Here is a 16,318-nt window from a genome sequence, read left to right as displayed (position 1 = left end):
GCAGCACCGGCCCAACAGGGGCCTACATTCCGGGAGGGCTACGGCGCCTAAGGGTAGAAAATAAAGGAAAGAAGGACCTTAAGGTCCCCTACGATATATATATAAACTTTACACTCGACCTTACTTTAAAAAAAAACCAGAGACCCTAGAAGTACTATAGTTAAATATTAGCTGAATCAGATCCAAGCCCTTTAAGCCCTTGTAACAGACACATCGAGTAGGACTCAAGATTTGTATTGACGGCCTCGCTTGGGATGAATAGACGTGTAATCCTAGACAGGTAACACGTACACCTATTTGGCAAGCCACTCTAGCCGTACACTTGCGTGACACAGTCTTGAGTCGACAATGCGGGGTAAAGCCTGGATGCAAGCTCTATGTAAATATATCCTTCCCCAGCGAATGAACATGTAGCTTCAGCTTCGCTTATTGCTGCTGCTGCCTGGGACGAGCCCCTGGGGGCGGGGTTCCGACGGCGACTGTTTGATCTGATACCAAACCCTACTTCACTCACAATCCATCCATACTAACCGACTGGGTGGGTTTCGCTAAACAGATGAGAATATGACCTCTGCCATTCACGAGGCTTCTGTGGGGTGTGATTCGTTGAACATTTACCCTGCCGGCAACCTTAGCAATGCGCCTTCTGAGCTACTCACGATTCAAACCCATGACCAAACCAATACCGTCACGAGCCGCCCAGACCATGAACGCGGTAGTCCTCCCATATCCCAGCAGCAAGGCGTGCCCCCGGAGCTCCCGAGCCTGCTCGCCGAGATCGTCTTCGTCCTGACCTGCGCCAGCGGCCAGCTCGTCTTCGCCCTGCTCATCGGCCACGTCACTGTGACGCAGTCCGTTTTCGGTGCCGCGCTCGGGATCGCCCCGTCGCAGACGCCCTGGCTCGTCGGCTCCTTCATGCTGGCGTCGGGTCTGTCGGTCATCGTCTCCGGCTCTCTGGCGGACCTCGCGCCGCCCAAGCCGCTGGTGGTGGGCGCTTTCCTCTGGGAGCTGCTGTGGACGGCGGTGGCGGCGGCGGCCATCCGCCCGCGGCTTCAGGTCCTCTTCTTCGTCGCGCGGGCGATGCAGGGGCTCGCGGTCGGCGTGCTCGTGTCGGCGTCGATGAGCATCCTCGGGCGCGTCTACAGCCCCGGCCGCCGCAAGACGAGGGTCTTTAGTCTGATGGCGGCCGGTTCGCCGTTGGGGTACTGGCTGGGTTGTCTGCAGGCCGGGGCTTTGAGCGCGCATCTGCCATGGATCTTTGGCAGCACGGCCGTCTTCCTGGCGGTCTGCGCAGTCGCGGCGCAGCTCACGATTCCTTTTTTGCGGCCGGCGAGAGACGGTCGCGACAGTGAGGCGCCTTCGCTGCGCCAGTTCGACTACGTCGGCGCCGCCCTGGCGTCTGTAGGGTGTAGCCTGGTCGTGTTTGGTCTCACGCAGGGCTCCTCCGCCAACTGGAACCCGTACACGTACTCCTCCATCGTCCTCGGTTCTCTCATGCTGGGGGCCTTCTACTTTGTCGAGCGGCTTGTCGCGCGCCCGCTCGTCCCCAACAACCTCTGGCGTACGCCGGGGTTCGGTCCCCTCCTCGTCTCGTACTTCTTGGGTCTCGGGGCGTATAGTGAGTTTTCCACCCTGGAGATGTATAAGGTGTTGTGTTTTGTTGACAATGTGCAACAGGCGGCGCATGGCAGTTCTACGCCATACAGTTCTGGCAGCGCTACCAAGTCGCCACGCCCCTGACCGCGGCCCTCTACCTCCTCCCCAACGGCCTCATCGGCGTCCTCGCGGCCTTCCTTGTCTCCAAGACCCTGCACGTCGTGCCCACGCACGTGATCCTCACCGCCAGCATGGTCGCCTTCGGTCTCGGCCTGGTCTTCTTCCTTCCCCAGACTTATCGTCTTGCTAGTAGTTACAAGTACAACTACTGGGCGCTCTCGATGCCGGGCGTGGCGCTCGCGACGTTCGGGCCCGACCTGAGCTTCGCGGCCGCGGCCATCTTCGTCACGAGCAGCGTGCCGCGGAGCTACCAGGGAGCGGCGGGGAGCCTGCTGGTGACGGTGCAGAGCCTCGCCATGGCGGTGATGACGAGCGTGTGCGGGGCGGTCGGGGCCCGGGTCGAGACGCTGCCGTCGGGCGAGATCGGGCTGGCCGGCATACGGGCGATTTGGTGGTTCGGGCTCGGGACCGCGCTGATAGGGGCGCTCATTACGGCGACGATGGTGCGGATTCCCAAGGCGGAAGAGAAGGAACATGTTCAGTAGTGACAGGGATCAGGACAGAAACAGTTCTTGGAAGCGAATTATCCTCGTATATGATGCTTTTGAGAACTCACTGTGTTTTCCTGTAGAGAAGTCGCACGTCGCAGCAAGATCCACCATGGACTATATACAGCTTACTTAATAACCCCCTCAACGTTGGAACGCTGACCTCAAACCCTGCAATGGATAGATCCATACACTAGACATGAAAATGCGTCTTGACTACCCGAGCCCCATCCCGGTAAGCATCCAATAGCTCGTTTACAGCCACGGGATCCAAGCCCTCTTTGGCCACATACCCCAGCGGCTTGATATCCCCAGCCGAGAGGTAGTCCGACAGACGCGCCCAGAACGGCGCGCAGAGCTCCGAGTTGAGCTGCGAGCTCCCGAACACGTTGAGGGCCTCGTACCCGCCCTTCTTCACCCCCGTCACCTTGGAAGCATCAACGGGCCCAGTCGGGATCAGCCTCGCGAGCAGGCCCTTCCGGGAGTCCGACAGGGCGTTGACGCCCAGGTGCTGTTCGGCAGGCGGGTTGATGGTGTCCAGCGTATAGAGGAGATCATCGCTTACGACGGCCTGGATGCGCGCGAGGACGGCGTCGTGGCCTCCGTGTCGGTCGAGCACGTGCGTGGCCCCGAACCCCGTGAGCTCGGCCTCGTTCCCGCCGACCGCGACGATCTTGCCAATGCCGGCGAGCTTGGCCAGCTGGACTGCGAACCGGCCGTTGTTGGTACCGCCGCCGATGATCAGGACGGCGGCGCCGGCGTAGTCGAAGGCTCTGGGTCGCGCATCGTCAACCCAAGGCGCCGGGATCTGCAGCCTGTCGAAGAGCCCGACGAGGGGCGCGATGATGTTGGTCGGAAATGTCGCCGCCTCGTCGTCCGATACCGAGTCGGGGATCTTGGCGAGCGCGGACAGATCCGCGACGGCGTGCTCTTGGAGCGCCGATTGGCAGGACCCCCCGCCGTCGCGGCTGACGAAACCCTGCGTCACGATGCGGTCGCCTAAAGAAATTCCTTGGTGGACACCCGGGGCGAGCTGCGTCACGACGCCCACGACGTCGTTGCCCAGCACGGCCGGGAGCCGTTGCTGGGTGAAGAGGCCGGCGTCGCGGCCCTTTTGGTCGTGGGGATTGAGCCCGGCGACGGTGACTTTGAGCTGCACCTGCTGGGGGCCCGGCGCGGGGATCGGTTGGTTGTGGACGAGCACGACGGGCTTGCCCACTTTCTGTACGACGATGGCCTTTTGGGTTTGTGTCATGCTTGCGGTAGTCTAGTTGATGTATTCACAGGGTTTCTTGGTTATGAGTTGATAGATCTGCCTGATACGCCTCAGGGTCATCGGATGCCATGTGGCTCCTTATATACTCCCAGATGTTGCTTACCGAATGCAGCTTTATTAATGGCATCTTCAAGATTGTCTCCAACGGCAAATGGCCTATGTTGGCAGATGTGCGACGTAAGCATGGCGTGCGCCTTAAGTCCGACCAGTGCTGGAGGGAGAGCTTAGTCAAACAGCATACAATTGTCAGCTTGGAGAGATGACGCGATCGAGCCAGTGATGGGTGCCAATATCCCATTGACATTGACACCCAGGGGCAGGTGGTTTGGGACTTGACTCCCTAGCAGACGGCCTTCTAAAGAGCTGTAGGGCCCCGCATTCAGGGCTGTCCGCTTACCGAAGCGCTACGTGACAGTGGGAGGAGATGGTATTGCCCGCTCATATCAGATGCGTTGAATCACAGGCATCCAATACATGATGCGAATGAAGAAAGACCGCCGACTGACTTGACTCCCAGTTCTGGATTACCGACGTCTCCCTTGCGCAATGAGCTACCGCGTAAAGAGTCCCACCATCCCAGACAGTTCATCACCCTCTCTAGGGCAATGGATCACGGCCAGTCCGGGCAAAAAGGAAAACACCAAAAACATACAACACCGAGGATTCCCAGGTCGTCACCGACCCTAGTACTAATTCGGCTCTCTGCTGCTTATATATGGGAGAGCGGACGGGATCCCTAGTATTCAGCAGGATATGGTCGTATGTGACAGAAATAGGAGTTGTGGCAGTCTATATCGGACACGCTCAATTGTTCCTTTGGCCAGCCCCTACGATCATGCCGACTGAGTTGGGTGTGGACTCAACATGTACAGCTTCAAAAGCCTGTGCATGTGTGGTTACGAGGTGGTTTGACACGCCCCCGCCGTAGCATCCCAATGAGGTCGTCTGTAGCGACCAGGCGTATGGCAGCCGGCACGACTTGATTGATGCTGAGAGAGATGTTGTGATTTCATTCAATATAAAGCGTTGCATCTAGAGCCGAACCATACAACGCTGCGCTGCGGCAGTGTTCTGTTACAGCTTGCGCTGAGAGGGCTTCTGTCTCACCAACGTCTACTGGCTTACATCAGCTGGTTGCCCGGTTGACAGTGACACCCGAAAGACGGTGGCTGTGCCCGGGTATCGACGGGGTCGAGGCAGAGTCGCATCGACGAGAGCTGAGATTCTAGGCTGGGCCGGCTGGGTAAGGGGAGTGACCAGAAGGGCATCGTATGGACGTACCACGATGACAGTGTGGGCGGAAAGGGTCCACCGTAACAAGAGCAGTTCCACATTGGGAATCCCGAACCAGCACCATGGCTTCTGATTGGGTCTAGGCCAGTGCTGCAGAGGAACAGCGGTATTTCAACCGGCGGCAATCTGAAATCAGCCCGCGGCAGTTTGGTTTTGGTTTGAAAACTGCCCATTCCGTCTGATGTTGGTCTTGGGCACGAGGGAAGGGTGCCGGAAAGCGTCAGGTCCGTCGGGTTCGGGGACCGGGGATGAGCAGTGAGGACTGGACTGGGAAGCAGCAGCCTGGCAGGCTAATCGGGTGACATTTCAAGAGTTCATGGGCTTCCTTTTGAATATTAATGTGTTTTTTTATTGGCGTGGCTCCTTATGAATTTCGATGCATCCATTCTCGGCGTGGCGTTAGCATCCTATACGGCGGACTACCTTTCTTCTGTTGCGTTGCTTTTTCTCAGCGACCGGATGGCAGACAGGGGTACTTCTGGGGTAGAGTGCGAGGTTAAGGCGCGAAGTTGAGGCTCAGCGAACTGCGCCGGCTACGCTTGAACCCAGGACTCCTCGAAGATCCGCTCTGCTCTTGATCGTCCTGCTGAGAGTCACCCGCAACGATGCCAATCGATGATCACTGCCAGCACGTTTCCAGTTGATTTGTTACCAAGTTTGCTGGACGGGAATACGTATGTAGACGTTGGCATATCAAGACGTAGCACTTGGCACTGCGAGCTCCATTTGGCACTAAAGGCAGCTGAACAGAGACGATTGGTAGGCATCCGTGGACCGTGGACCGTGGACCGTGGGCACACCGCCAGAAACCTTGGGGCTGGCTTGGCAGTGTGGCGGCATCCAGGGACGAACCCAAAGTCTTCCTGGGCGTGTGTCGCAGTGTTGGCATCATCAGAGTCAATACCGTCAAGAATAGAGTTCGACATGCGACATCCAGTTTCTCTTGTTTCTCTTGTTTCTCTTGTTTCTTTTCTCGGCGGGCCTTTACGGGAGGTACTTATTCACTGCTGGCCGGCGGAGTCGTGCTGTATGTAGGAATGCGAGCGCCAAGCGTTTCCGACAAACAAAGAAATGATTGCGACGGTGATGACTCGCTGGGATGGGGCGGAAATGACCAGTTTACGTACGTGAGCAAACAGCCAACTGTGAGATGCTTGGCAGCTAGGAGCAGACATACGATGCACAATAGTAGATACGATGGACAATAGTAGGTTACCTAAGTACGCCGTACGCAGGAGCAAAACCAGTGTTGGCCCGCGACCCCGAGTGTTGCGTTGCGTGCGTTTGCGTTGCCTTCTCGCCCAGGGCCAACCAGGCCGGATGCGAATTGCGCCAAGCGGGTTGGCAAGGTCTAGGCGGCGATACCAAGCGGCGTCGGCGTCAGGCGTGCTGGCGTGTTGGGCGTAGTTTGGGATTGGCAAACGGACGGCGGGGGATGGGGAAGGAGAGGGAATCCAGCATGGATGGCCTGTCCCCCCAAGGTCCAAGCCCCCCCAAGAAACCAAGGCCCGGCTTCGTTTGAGGCGGCTTGGGGGTGAGTTATTGTTAGACCTCACTGCCCGGCTGGGTTTGCGGTGCTGTCTGGGCTAGCCTGCTAAGTACTTGGCTGTTGGAGTTGGGGTAGCAATGTCAAGTAGTCACTGTTGTCGGCGATGAAGCTAAAGTCATGATATGCAAGCAGGTATAGCGAGATGCACCGCTTATTGCGACGTTCTCGTGCAGTACCGTACCACCACGGCGGTTTTCTTTTTCTCTCTGTCTTTTCGTCTTGGCAGGCAGAGTTGAGACGGTTCCTAAAGAAAGAGAAGGAAAAAAAAAGAGGATCACACAAAACGCGAGCAGACGAGGTGCTCGCCTGCCGAGACTTTTTGGTGAGCAAGCGAATGCTTGGCCGTGGTCTTGGCTACTTGGCTTTGGACGCCTATGACTGAGGGCGAAGGCCTGCCAATTCTTCCCAAAGTTCTCGACTTCTCTTGGGTTCAATTTCTCCTCAAACGCACTCGTATGTTGCTCGGCGCGCAAGACTGTCCATTTAATCCCGTCCGTCTCTCCGCCCCTCCTCTTTTTCTGTTGCCTTTCCGGACCTTCACCCCCAGATGCTGTTCTTTGCCGTGCGACTTGCACCTCACCCTGCCACCACCACCACCACCACCAGAGACGGAAATAGAGACAGCAGCGTTGCCAGGCCCGGCCCCGAGACATGGGCTGGCAATCCCCTCTACGCACCATGACCCGACGGAGCAGAGACGTGAAGGAGTTCACGCAGGTCGAAGACTTCGACCGCGATATCAAGGCCGAGAGGGACGAAGAGGCCGGCTCTGCCACTCCAGGCGCTGTTCCAGGCGCAGTTCCAGGTGCAGGTGCAGGTGCGGGTGCAGCTACAGTGGAGACGCCAGCGCCCGCTACCGCCAATCGCCCCAAACCGCCCCCAACCTCCGACATGCCGACCGCTGAAGAAGAACAAGGTCGCCATCATTACTATCAATCGCCATCCTCGCCCTACAGCCCGCGACAGCTCCTCACGCCCCCCTCCTACGAACCGTCCCACTACAACAGCAACTTTGTCGACGACAGCAGCAACCGCCACATCATCCTACACAATGACGATCCCGCAGACCGGCTGCCCACGCCCGCGGCCGCAATACCGACGCCCCACGACCAACAGCGCCTGCCCCCCTTCAGCCAGCGCTGGCACACCATCAAGCGCGTCCTGACGCTGCTGTCCATGGTCTGGTCCGTCGTGATCCTGGTGCTGTCGTGCCTGTTCGCCGTCCACGGCGGCCTGGCCGACGGCGTGGGGCTCTGGTCGCTGCCCATCACCATCACGACCCTGCTCTGGAACAGCACCGAGCTCATCGTCTACTGCGTACGCCGCTCGACCTCGTCCACCTTTGCGCCCGTGCGCCGCGGCATGCACCCGAGCGCCCACGTCGGCGGCCATCTATGCTTTTGGCTCACCTGCGCCCTGGCCGTCTACCTCAGTTCGTCCGTCTACAGCGACGTCGTCGACACGCGCCGCGACTGCAACGCCGTGGCGGCGGCGGTCGCGGCGGCCGACGGCGTCACCATCGACACGGCCGGCTTTGACGACCTGCTGCGGGGCCACTGCAACAGCAACTACCACTTCGCCTCCAACCTCGGCCTCTACCGCGAGGGCTTCTACGTGCCCAGCCTGCAGACCCTGCTGGCCATGTTCGTGCTGGCGACGGGGACGCACTTTGCGCTTTTTGTGCGGGCGTGCGTCGAGGTCGACCAGCGGAACCAGCTGCGGTTTGACGATGACCGGGCCTATAATGATAACAACAACAACAATAATACCCTCGCCGACGCTTTCCCGACGCAAGAGCAGTACCGGAGCGCCAGGACTCGCCGGCTGAACGCCACGACGGCGGGCTCCTATTACGAAGAATGGCGGACGACGAGGAAGAATAAGAATAATCGTACGAGGCGAACGCCGGCGCGCGGTGCCCCGGAAATGACACAACAACAACAATACGTGTAACGATATGGCTATATCGCGGATGGGAATTTTTATGAGATATGTTTACTACGGAGATACTTAACCAATATGATGATACCCAATTACTTGCCATTGCTCGTCCCCATGTTGCTGTTTGGTCCAAGGCGTGACGGCACTGCTGCAGGGAACTTACCTACTTCTTCCATGCGTGCTTGCGACTGGAGTTGGGTTATACAGTCATGATCCCAGTCTCGTTACACGTATATACGCTTTGATTAGTGCTTAACTTTCGTGTCTTTCAGTTCGTCATTGTTAGTGTTACGATATTTCGGTTACTAATGTCGGAGGTAAGGACATTGCTTCTACGATATCCAAATCCAAAAATGCTCGTTGCCCGCTGAAGATGAGAAATACTGGCCATTTCAAAGCTGTCACAATTGGTTCGAATAGCATGTAGGTAACAGGAAATGTTTTGGAACGTCGTCATCAAATTACTTCATCGCAGCTAATATATAGTAGGTGGTATCATAAGTTATCTTATCTCATCAGATTCATCAGTATCTTCCTCAACTCCAACGCTTAGGACATGCGGTAGGCAGCTTCCTTGGAGAAGTACCGCGAGATGTCGTTGTCGCTGCCGCAGTGGTCGCACCGGTGCAGCACCTTGGCGCCGGCGTGGCCGGGGCCGTGGTGGCCGTCGCCCATGCCGGTGACCTTGTTGGCGAGGCCGCCGCCGCTGGTGGTGTTGTGTGGAGAGGTAGGGTTGCCGCCGAGGTCATGCTCAGTGCCGGAGCCCATGTGGGAGCCGGTCATGCCTGCCTCGTTGGGGACGCCGTGGGTGTTGCCGGTCATACCGTGGCTGCCAGTCATACCGTGGTTGCCAGCGCCAGCCATTCCCGGCTCGGGCACGCCGGCAGCGTACTCGTCAGCAGCCATGCCGCCGCCGGCCATGTGAGGCGCCATGCCGCGAGCCATGCCGTCACTGTTCTCGCGGTGGCCGTGATGGCTGTGGTGGCCGGTGTCGTGGCCGTAGGTGGTGCGGCTGGTGGTGTTGTGGGGGTCCAGCATGCTGGTGTGGCCGCCGGCGCCGGAGGTGGTGTGGCCCATGCCAGCGCCGTGGGTAGCGCTGCTGCCGGTGGGGTCGAGCATGCTGCCGGAGTTGGTGTTGTGGTGGCCGTGGGCGCCAGGGACACCGCCAGTGGTGTTACCCATGGGGCCAGTGGCGTTGTGACCACCCATCATGGGCTCGTTGACGCCGCGGGAAGTAGAGTCGATGCCCGAGTTGGGGTGGCCGCCAGCCATGCCGGAGTTGACACCAGTGGGGTTCATGTGGGTGGTGCCCATCAGAGAAGGCTCGTTGGCGCCGCCGCTGTGGCCAGGCGCGCGGTTGTGCCATCGGTCCGCGGTGTCCATGCCAGAAGCACCGGGGGTGTTGTAGGCGTGCATATCGTCCTTGTGGTGGCGGTTGGCCAGCTCGGAAGCGGCGACACCACCGGCAGCACCGGCGAGGCCTTGCTTGCCGCGGCCGCTGCTGTTGGTGGGGGCGTCGTACTCGTCGACCTTGTGGTCGCGGGTGAGGTTGTTGCCACCATCAGCCGGGCGGTGGGTCATGTTGGAGCCAGACAGGCCGGGCCCGCCGGTGCTGGTGCCGGTGCGGACGTTGGACTGGTTGCTGGTGGTGGGAGTGCCGGGGTTGATACGGTCGTCGTAGGTGACGTGGGTGCCGGTGGCGCCAGTCATCATGCCGGGGGTGTTGTGGGTGTTGCCGGTGGCCCCGTGGTTGGAACCGGTCATACCATTGTTCGCGCCAGTCATGCCGGTGTTAGCACCAGTCATACCTGTTCCGTGGGAACCAGTCATGCCGGTGCCGTGGGGAGCGCCGGTTATGCCCGTCTCGGCACCAGCCATGGCGGCATTGCCGTGGTTTCCGGTCATGCCGTGGTTAGAGCCGGTCATACCAGTAGTGCCGTGAGTGCCCTGGTGACCAGATGTGAGACCGTCGTTGTGCGAGCGGCCGTGAGTTCCGCCAACTCCGGATCCGTACTCGTCGTAAGGGGCGTCCTTGGCGAGCTTGTTGTGACCGTGTGTGCCGGTCGTACCGGAATGAGGAACCTCTGATGTGGTGTTGGTCATGCCAGATGTGTTGGTAACATCGCCATGTTGGCTCAGGCCACCCTCGTGGCGGCGCTCCTTGCCGCCTAATGTGTAATCGGGGAGTGCTTGCCGCCATGGGGCTCTGTCCGGGGCTCGGCGGCCGAAGGAACTGAGGTGGTGTTGTGGGTGTTGTGCGCTGTGCGAGGGACGTCGTCGGCGGGGAAGGCGCCGGGAGCGGTCTTGTTGTGGCTGGTGGTGGTGGGGGACTGCTGAGTGGTCTCCTTGTCGCCGTGCATGGCTTCCTTGATCTTAGTTCCGAGACCCATATTGAATGATTTGGTTTGGCTATGAAGTTGTGTGGGTTGAGGTGGTAGTATGTAAGTTGAGTATGGGCTTCTAACTGTAGTAGAAGTATGAGCTTGTTGTTTGTTGGGGTATAATGTTTGTGATGATTGTATTAAGTTGCTTCTACGAACTGGGAGAGAGTAAAGGTATATATAATCAGCATCTAGTCAATCCTCTGACATCCTAGGCCAGGCCGCGAACCCAATGCTAACAGCAGTTCGCCAGCTTGCAGAGCCTGTTCCTCTGCAGCCTCAGTGACATCAGGCCGCGCCCTGAAACAGGGCAGATGGTTGATAGACGGGAAGGACTGCCGAAGGGGTTGGATCGTCACTAGCGAGCTACGTAATGGGTCTCGGAGACGAACGTCACACCCCAAAAGGTCTGGACCAACTCCGAGAATGCCATGCCTGCAATGGCACTTGTGAGTTTGCGATGGAAGCTGGCCGTTCTAGAATAGCGTCACGAGGCGTGTAGGATGCCCGTCGAAAGTCTCAGTGGCTGGTGCTCCTAGACTGTGGATTGGCGGGCGCGTCATGGGCTGCTGGTTGATGTCAGAACCCACTTTGCGCAACCCCGGAATCCAGAATCAGGGCAGAGTCGCAGCAGAACCATTGGTCATCGCGGAGGTAGGTCCTTCACAGATCGTTTGGTGGCTGTGCTCTCTTATTTCCCTTATTCCCCTAACTTTGCGTCCGCTGCCGACTTGCCGGTATCCAATAGTGCCAACGATTATCAGCCGCCTCCTAACGGTTTCCTGTTTCTTGGCGCTCTATTGCGTCAGGTGCTGCCGATGATGAAATTTCCGATACCCAGATCCGTACTGGCAACCCGACTCTATCGTGTGGCGCAACCACGGTCGCATGAGGCTTTACTTGTTTCTTGTCCGCTGGCTATCTGTAGGTGCCCCTCATAAATCAGTGACATGTAACCAGCCCTGTAGCATATGCTGGTGTCGTCACTTGAGTCAAACAATATGCATGTTGAGCTGGCCAGGTCAAGACTCTTGCTGGAGCTGTGGCCAAACCCGACAGATGCAGCTAGAGCGACTTCTTGATGCCACCTGCAGCCCTCGAGTCAAACAAACCCCTCAGCCCCCTCACTCCCTCACGAATAGATACTGCTGTAAGACGCTGATTTTCCAACGTCAGCGGACATAGCTCAGTTGGGAGAGCGCCAGACTGAAGAAAAACTTCATCAGCCTATCTGGAGGTCGTGTGGTAAGCAACCCATTGCTTACAATGTGTATCAAGAGCCTGTTAGCTAACAAGTCTCTAGTTCGATCCACACTGGCCGCAGTCAACACCTTCTCTTTTTGCCTTTTTCTTCTGTTTCTTACGGTAGTCGTTTTGATCTACTTTTAGTCCATGGTTCAAATCCCCGACATGTCGCATGTTATCTTTAAACCTCACCATGCACAGCTACACCTGGGAAGTCTCAACTCCTCGCATTAGACCCAATGGAATCAGAGAAAGAAATGTAGGATGATATACCAGCAGGAGACTATCGTGTGTAATTTTCAACTGGATGCGACCGTAGAAACGTTGGTGGTTCCAACGAGGGGCGTTCAAGACAACCCCTCAATTCGTCAATCGAATGCCCCTTTTCCAATCCGACAACGCGCAAAGTAGCATCAACGAGGCTCCTTGCTTCTGAATATTTGATCAGCCAGACTCGGCAAAGTTGCATTACCTCGGATCCGCATTCTTGTTCACCATGTTGTCTCGGACCAGGCTGCCGCTGGCGTTGGATGGTTTCTAATATTGTCATGTATTAAAGCCAGCGCCTATCCGTCAACCCATCCTCGTGGTTGAAGCTCCCTCCGTCTGGTAGAAAGTACCGTGGCGCGGACCGTCGCCGTCGCCCGTCTTGGCCGGCCTGCAGTCCTCCAGCGTACCAAAGTCCGGGTCAACACTAGAGTTGCGGATCACGTCGACGCCCAGGTCGGGCACCAGCAGGAAGCGGCCCGTCGGGTCGAGGACGACGGCGTTGGGGTACGGCGCGTCCTGGCGCGACTTGACGGGGCCCGGCCGCGACATCCTGAAGTGTTCTCGCAGCAGCCCGCGCGAGCTTTGGTCCAGAGGCAGCTCGAAGGTCGTGATGAAGGACGTGTAACTGCGAGATCGGGAAGTCTGGGGTCCGCATCATCGCATCTCCTCAAAGGCTTCTACTTACTATCCGGCCATGGCGAGGAAGCTCCCGCCGTCCGACCCGCCGTAGAGGATGCCATGCACATCGCCGTCGTCGGTGCGGGCCTGCCCCAACAACTCGAAAGACCCGATGTCGCTGATGTAGAATGCCGTAGCCTGGGAACACTGGTTCTCGACCAGGATGTAGACGTTCTTGGAGACCGAGTCGTACGTCAGCCACCCGGGCATTTGGGCGCCGTCCGGCACCGACTGCCCCAGCTTCAGCATCCCGCGCCTAAGCCGTCGGATGTGCAGGTCATAACCTAAAGGGCTACCGGGGTCATGTAGGAGAGGACCAGTTTCTGCGCCGAGGCCAGTAGTCCCGCGAGCCCGGCCAGGGCCAGGTAAGTCAGACGCTTCATCATGATCACGATGGTGGAACCGTCTTCATGGGATGTAAGCCCGACCCTGGAGAATGGCGAGGAGAACCGGCGACAACATGCACTACATACTTAAGAGGGTAGTACCGATGCCGACGACATTCATTGACGCGGTCCAAGAGTCAGTTGCCGACATCGTGAGATTGCCACTTACGGGTGATTGCTACAGATTGCTGGATCCATTGCGCGCAAATGGGCCAAGCTCTCTGGCCCCAGATTGGCGCAGAGGCTCAAACGCAACGGCAGATGTTAAACATGTGAGACTGTCGATCAACGGACAATACTAAAACAAGACTGCCAAACCGTGCCTTGCAGCGCTCCCTCCGTCTGCCCGATTGGGATCTCGGAGCATCCTCCCGTCGAGAGTGGAAACCGGGCGGGTCTAAGGATTGCCAGGCAGGCCGCACTTTGTCCAATTGTTTTAGCCTAATGGTCGTATTGTAGGAATCCCTCTTTCCCATGCTTCCCTTTTCCGTTTCAAATTGGGGCAGATAACGTGTTGCGCCGAGTCCATGGCCATGGCACCCCCTGCACGTGTTTGTTCGGAACCCCGTCAACTCCTGACTTCTCTCCAGACTTGATATCAACACATGGTTCTGGTATTCCGTGATGGGCTTGGGTCCTCTTCTCAATTGTACGATTATGGCACGATGGTCATGAACTGGTATATTGGCCATGGCTTGTACGACTGTCAAATGACATTAACTCAATCTATGAGCGGCCATTCCCAACTATGACTTACCCCAGATCAGGCTCCCCAGGGCATATGCGTATGTAGTCTTCAATGACACCATCGGCACGTGCCGGATATCTGGGGAAAAGGACGATGCATGCAGCGGTGAAATGATCTCCCTGATGCTGCTGAGTGGCAGTTCGGCTTCCCATGCCGTCTCGACAGCCCGCCCGGTCAGCCTGTCCCCGTCCAACAGCTGATGTTGGGCCGATTCGTAAAGTGCGCGGCTCACGTTGGCGAAGAAGACGCGAGATATCACTCTAGAGGTACGCCAGTCACGGGGTCCGGTTTAGATGAGGTAGGTCACACCCGTGGCGCCCTTTTGGCCGCGACCTCGATCGGCATAATCACTGCAAGCCAAGATAGCCCTACTTCTCTTGGCGGCTGATTAGGACGCGCGCTTCCCACTGGGTTGGGCCCTGGTGAACCAAGGAAACCCCCGGATGGACTGACCGAGATCCCACGAATGGCAGTTCCTGATACGTGGGGGCCGCCTTTTCCTTCTTCAAGGATATAAGACTCATGTCTACCGGTGCTGAATTCGATGCTCCCAGAGATCAGAGATCAAGGCACACTTACGTACCACACATCGACTCGAAGTTCACTAACCTCGAGATGCATAAGACTCTCTGCCTCGGGCTGCTGGGCCCTCTTGTCCGGGGTGCCGCCCTGGACAAGCGCTCCTCGCTCGACGAATGCCTACACACCGCCGAAGTCCCGACCAACGCGAGGAACTCGACCAGCTGGGCCCAGGACACCCTACCCTTCAACGACCGGCTGCACTACACCCCCGTGGCCATCGCCGTCCCCACGACGGTACCCCAGATCCAGGCCGCCGTGTCGTGCGCCGCCCAGGTCGGCATCAAGGCGACGCCCAAAGGCGGCGGCCACAGCTACGCTTCCAGCGGCCTCGGCGGCGAAGACGGGCACCTCGTCATCGAGCTGGACCGGATGCACAACGTCACCCTGGACACCGAGACCAACATTGCGACGGTCCAGTCCGGGGCGAGGCTGGGCCATGTCGCTACGGAGCTGTTCAAGCAGGGGAAAAGGGCCTTTTCGCATGGCACCTGCCCAGGGTAAGCTTCTCCTCATCAACATTGATTAGCTCTGCCTAACCATACCCCAGCGTCGGCGTCAGCGGCCACTCGCTCCACGGCGGCTTCGGCATGAGCTCGCACAAGTACGGCCTGGCCACGGACTGGATGGTGGGCGCCACCGTCGTGCTCGCCAACGCGAGCGTGGTCCACGCCTCGGCCACGGAGAACCCGGACCTCTTCTGGGCGTTGCGGGGCGCCGGCTCCAACTTCGGCGTCGTGGCGTCGTACGAGTTCGACACCTTCCCCGTCCCCGACGAGGTGACGTACTTCAGCATGCCGTTCCGGTGGAACCTGACCACGGGGTCCGCCAACCTGGCCAAAGTCGAGGCGTACGCCCGGGACCTCATGCCCGCCGACCTCAACATGCGCCTGTTCTCTTCGGGCTTCTCGTCGCAGCTCGAGGGCCTGTTCTACGGCAACGTCGCGGGTCTTCAAGCGGCCCTGGCGCCGCTGCTCAATACGACGACGCCACCCCTAAAAGTCATGCAGGCGGTGAACACGACGTGGATGGAGGCGTTTGCCCACTATGCGAATGCGCCGACGGATCCGACACATCCTTACTCTCAGGTAAATGGACCCCCGATGAAGGCCCCTTTTGACACTGGCCAACAAGTCCCTTTTCTGACTGACTTCCGTCGCAGCAAGAGACCTTTTACAGCAAGAGCCTGGAACTCAAAGACCTGAGCGGTGAAGTGGGCAAGAGTTTTACTAATTACTGGTTCAACTCGACCTCGAAGAACACGCGGTCCTGGTGGTTCCAGCTCGACATCCACGGCGGCAAGCACTCGGCCGTGACCAACGGGGACCACGCCCTGTCGTCGTACGCGCACCGCGACAAGCTGTTCCTGGTGCAGCTGTACGACCGCACCTACTTTGGCGCGTACCCCAAGGACGGGTTTCCCCTTTTTGGACAAGTGGGTGGACGCGACGACGGCGTCCCTGGACAAAAAGGACTGGGGCATGTACATCAACTACGCCGACTCGAGCCTGGACCGCGAGACGGCGCAGCGGGTGTATTACGGCGCGAACCTGCCGCGGCTGCGGTCGCTCAAGGCCAAGTACGATCCGCGGGAGCTCTTTTACTACCCGACCTCGATCGCGCCGGCCGCGGCCGAGTTGTAAATGGGATGCGATGAGGCAAGGAGAGCAGCAGATTGCGAAGTTCGAAGAGGCAGAAGTAGAACAAT

General features: G+C 58.4%; 7 protein-coding genes across 7 annotated transcripts; 3 read left to right on the top strand and 4 right to left on the bottom strand.

Moving 5' to 3' along the window:
* Positions 1-564: 564 nt before the first annotated feature.
* PG997_015198 (efflux pump antibiotic resistance protein) lies at positions 565-2,261 on the top strand (the record flags this gene model as incomplete). Its single annotated transcript, XM_066819512.1, has 2 exons — positions 565-1,618; positions 1,678-2,261. 2 exons carry the CDS (start codon positions 565-567, stop codon positions 2,259-2,261), a joined length of 1,638 nt encoding a protein of 545 aa, XP_066661700.1.
* A 196-nt stretch (positions 2,262-2,457) lies between these two features.
* PG997_015197 (uncharacterized protein) lies at positions 2,458-3,519 on the bottom strand (the record flags this gene model as incomplete). Its single annotated transcript, XM_066819511.1, has 1 exon — positions 2,458-3,519. The coding sequence occupies one exon, from the start codon at positions 3,517-3,519 to the stop codon at positions 2,458-2,460; it is 1,062 nt and encodes a 353-aa protein (XP_066661699.1).
* Positions 3,520-7,060: 3,541 nt separating this feature from the next.
* On the top strand, positions 7,061-8,335 carry PG997_015196 (uncharacterized protein; the record flags this gene model as incomplete). The annotated part of the gene is made up of 1 exon (XM_066819510.1): positions 7,061-8,335. The coding sequence occupies one exon, from the start codon at positions 7,061-7,063 to the stop codon at positions 8,333-8,335; it is 1,275 nt and encodes a 424-aa protein (XP_066661698.1).
* Positions 8,336-8,872: 537 nt separating this feature from the next.
* PG997_015195 (uncharacterized protein) lies at positions 8,873-10,426 on the bottom strand (the record flags this gene model as incomplete). Its single annotated transcript, XM_066819509.1, has 1 exon — positions 8,873-10,426. The coding sequence occupies one exon, from the start codon at positions 10,424-10,426 to the stop codon at positions 8,873-8,875; it is 1,554 nt and encodes a 517-aa protein (XP_066661697.1).
* A 65-nt stretch (positions 10,427-10,491) lies between these two features.
* On the bottom strand, positions 10,492-10,713 carry PG997_015194 (uncharacterized protein; the record flags this gene model as incomplete). Its single annotated transcript, XM_066819508.1, has 1 exon — positions 10,492-10,713. The coding sequence occupies one exon, from the start codon at positions 10,711-10,713 to the stop codon at positions 10,492-10,494; it is 222 nt and encodes a 73-aa protein (XP_066661696.1).
* A 1,809-nt stretch (positions 10,714-12,522) lies between these two features.
* Positions 12,523-13,146, bottom strand: PG997_015193 (uncharacterized protein; the record flags this gene model as incomplete). Its single annotated transcript, XM_066819507.1, has 2 exons — positions 12,523-12,844; positions 12,905-13,146. 2 exons carry the CDS (start codon positions 13,144-13,146, stop codon positions 12,523-12,525), a joined length of 564 nt encoding a protein of 187 aa, XP_066661695.1.
* A 1,407-nt stretch (positions 13,147-14,553) lies between these two features.
* PG997_015192 (uncharacterized protein) lies at positions 14,554-16,253 on the top strand (the record flags this gene model as incomplete). The annotated part of the gene is made up of 4 exons (XM_066819506.1): positions 14,554-15,110; positions 15,161-15,698; positions 15,773-15,987; positions 16,022-16,253. The coding sequence occupies 4 exons, from the start codon at positions 14,554-14,556 to the stop codon at positions 16,251-16,253; spliced, it is 1,542 nt and encodes a 513-aa protein (XP_066661694.1).
* Positions 16,254-16,318: the final 65 nt, after the last annotated feature.

This window comes from Apiospora hydei, assembly GCF_038363865.1.
Source record: "Apiospora hydei strain CBS 114990 chromosome Unknown utg000010l_segment0_segment0, whole genome shotgun sequence".
NCBI lineage: Eukaryota > Fungi > Ascomycota > Sordariomycetes > Amphisphaeriales > Apiosporaceae > Apiospora > Apiospora hydei.
The sequence above is the reverse complement of the archived record's forward strand: the minus strand, read 5'-3'. Positions and strand labels throughout refer to the sequence as shown.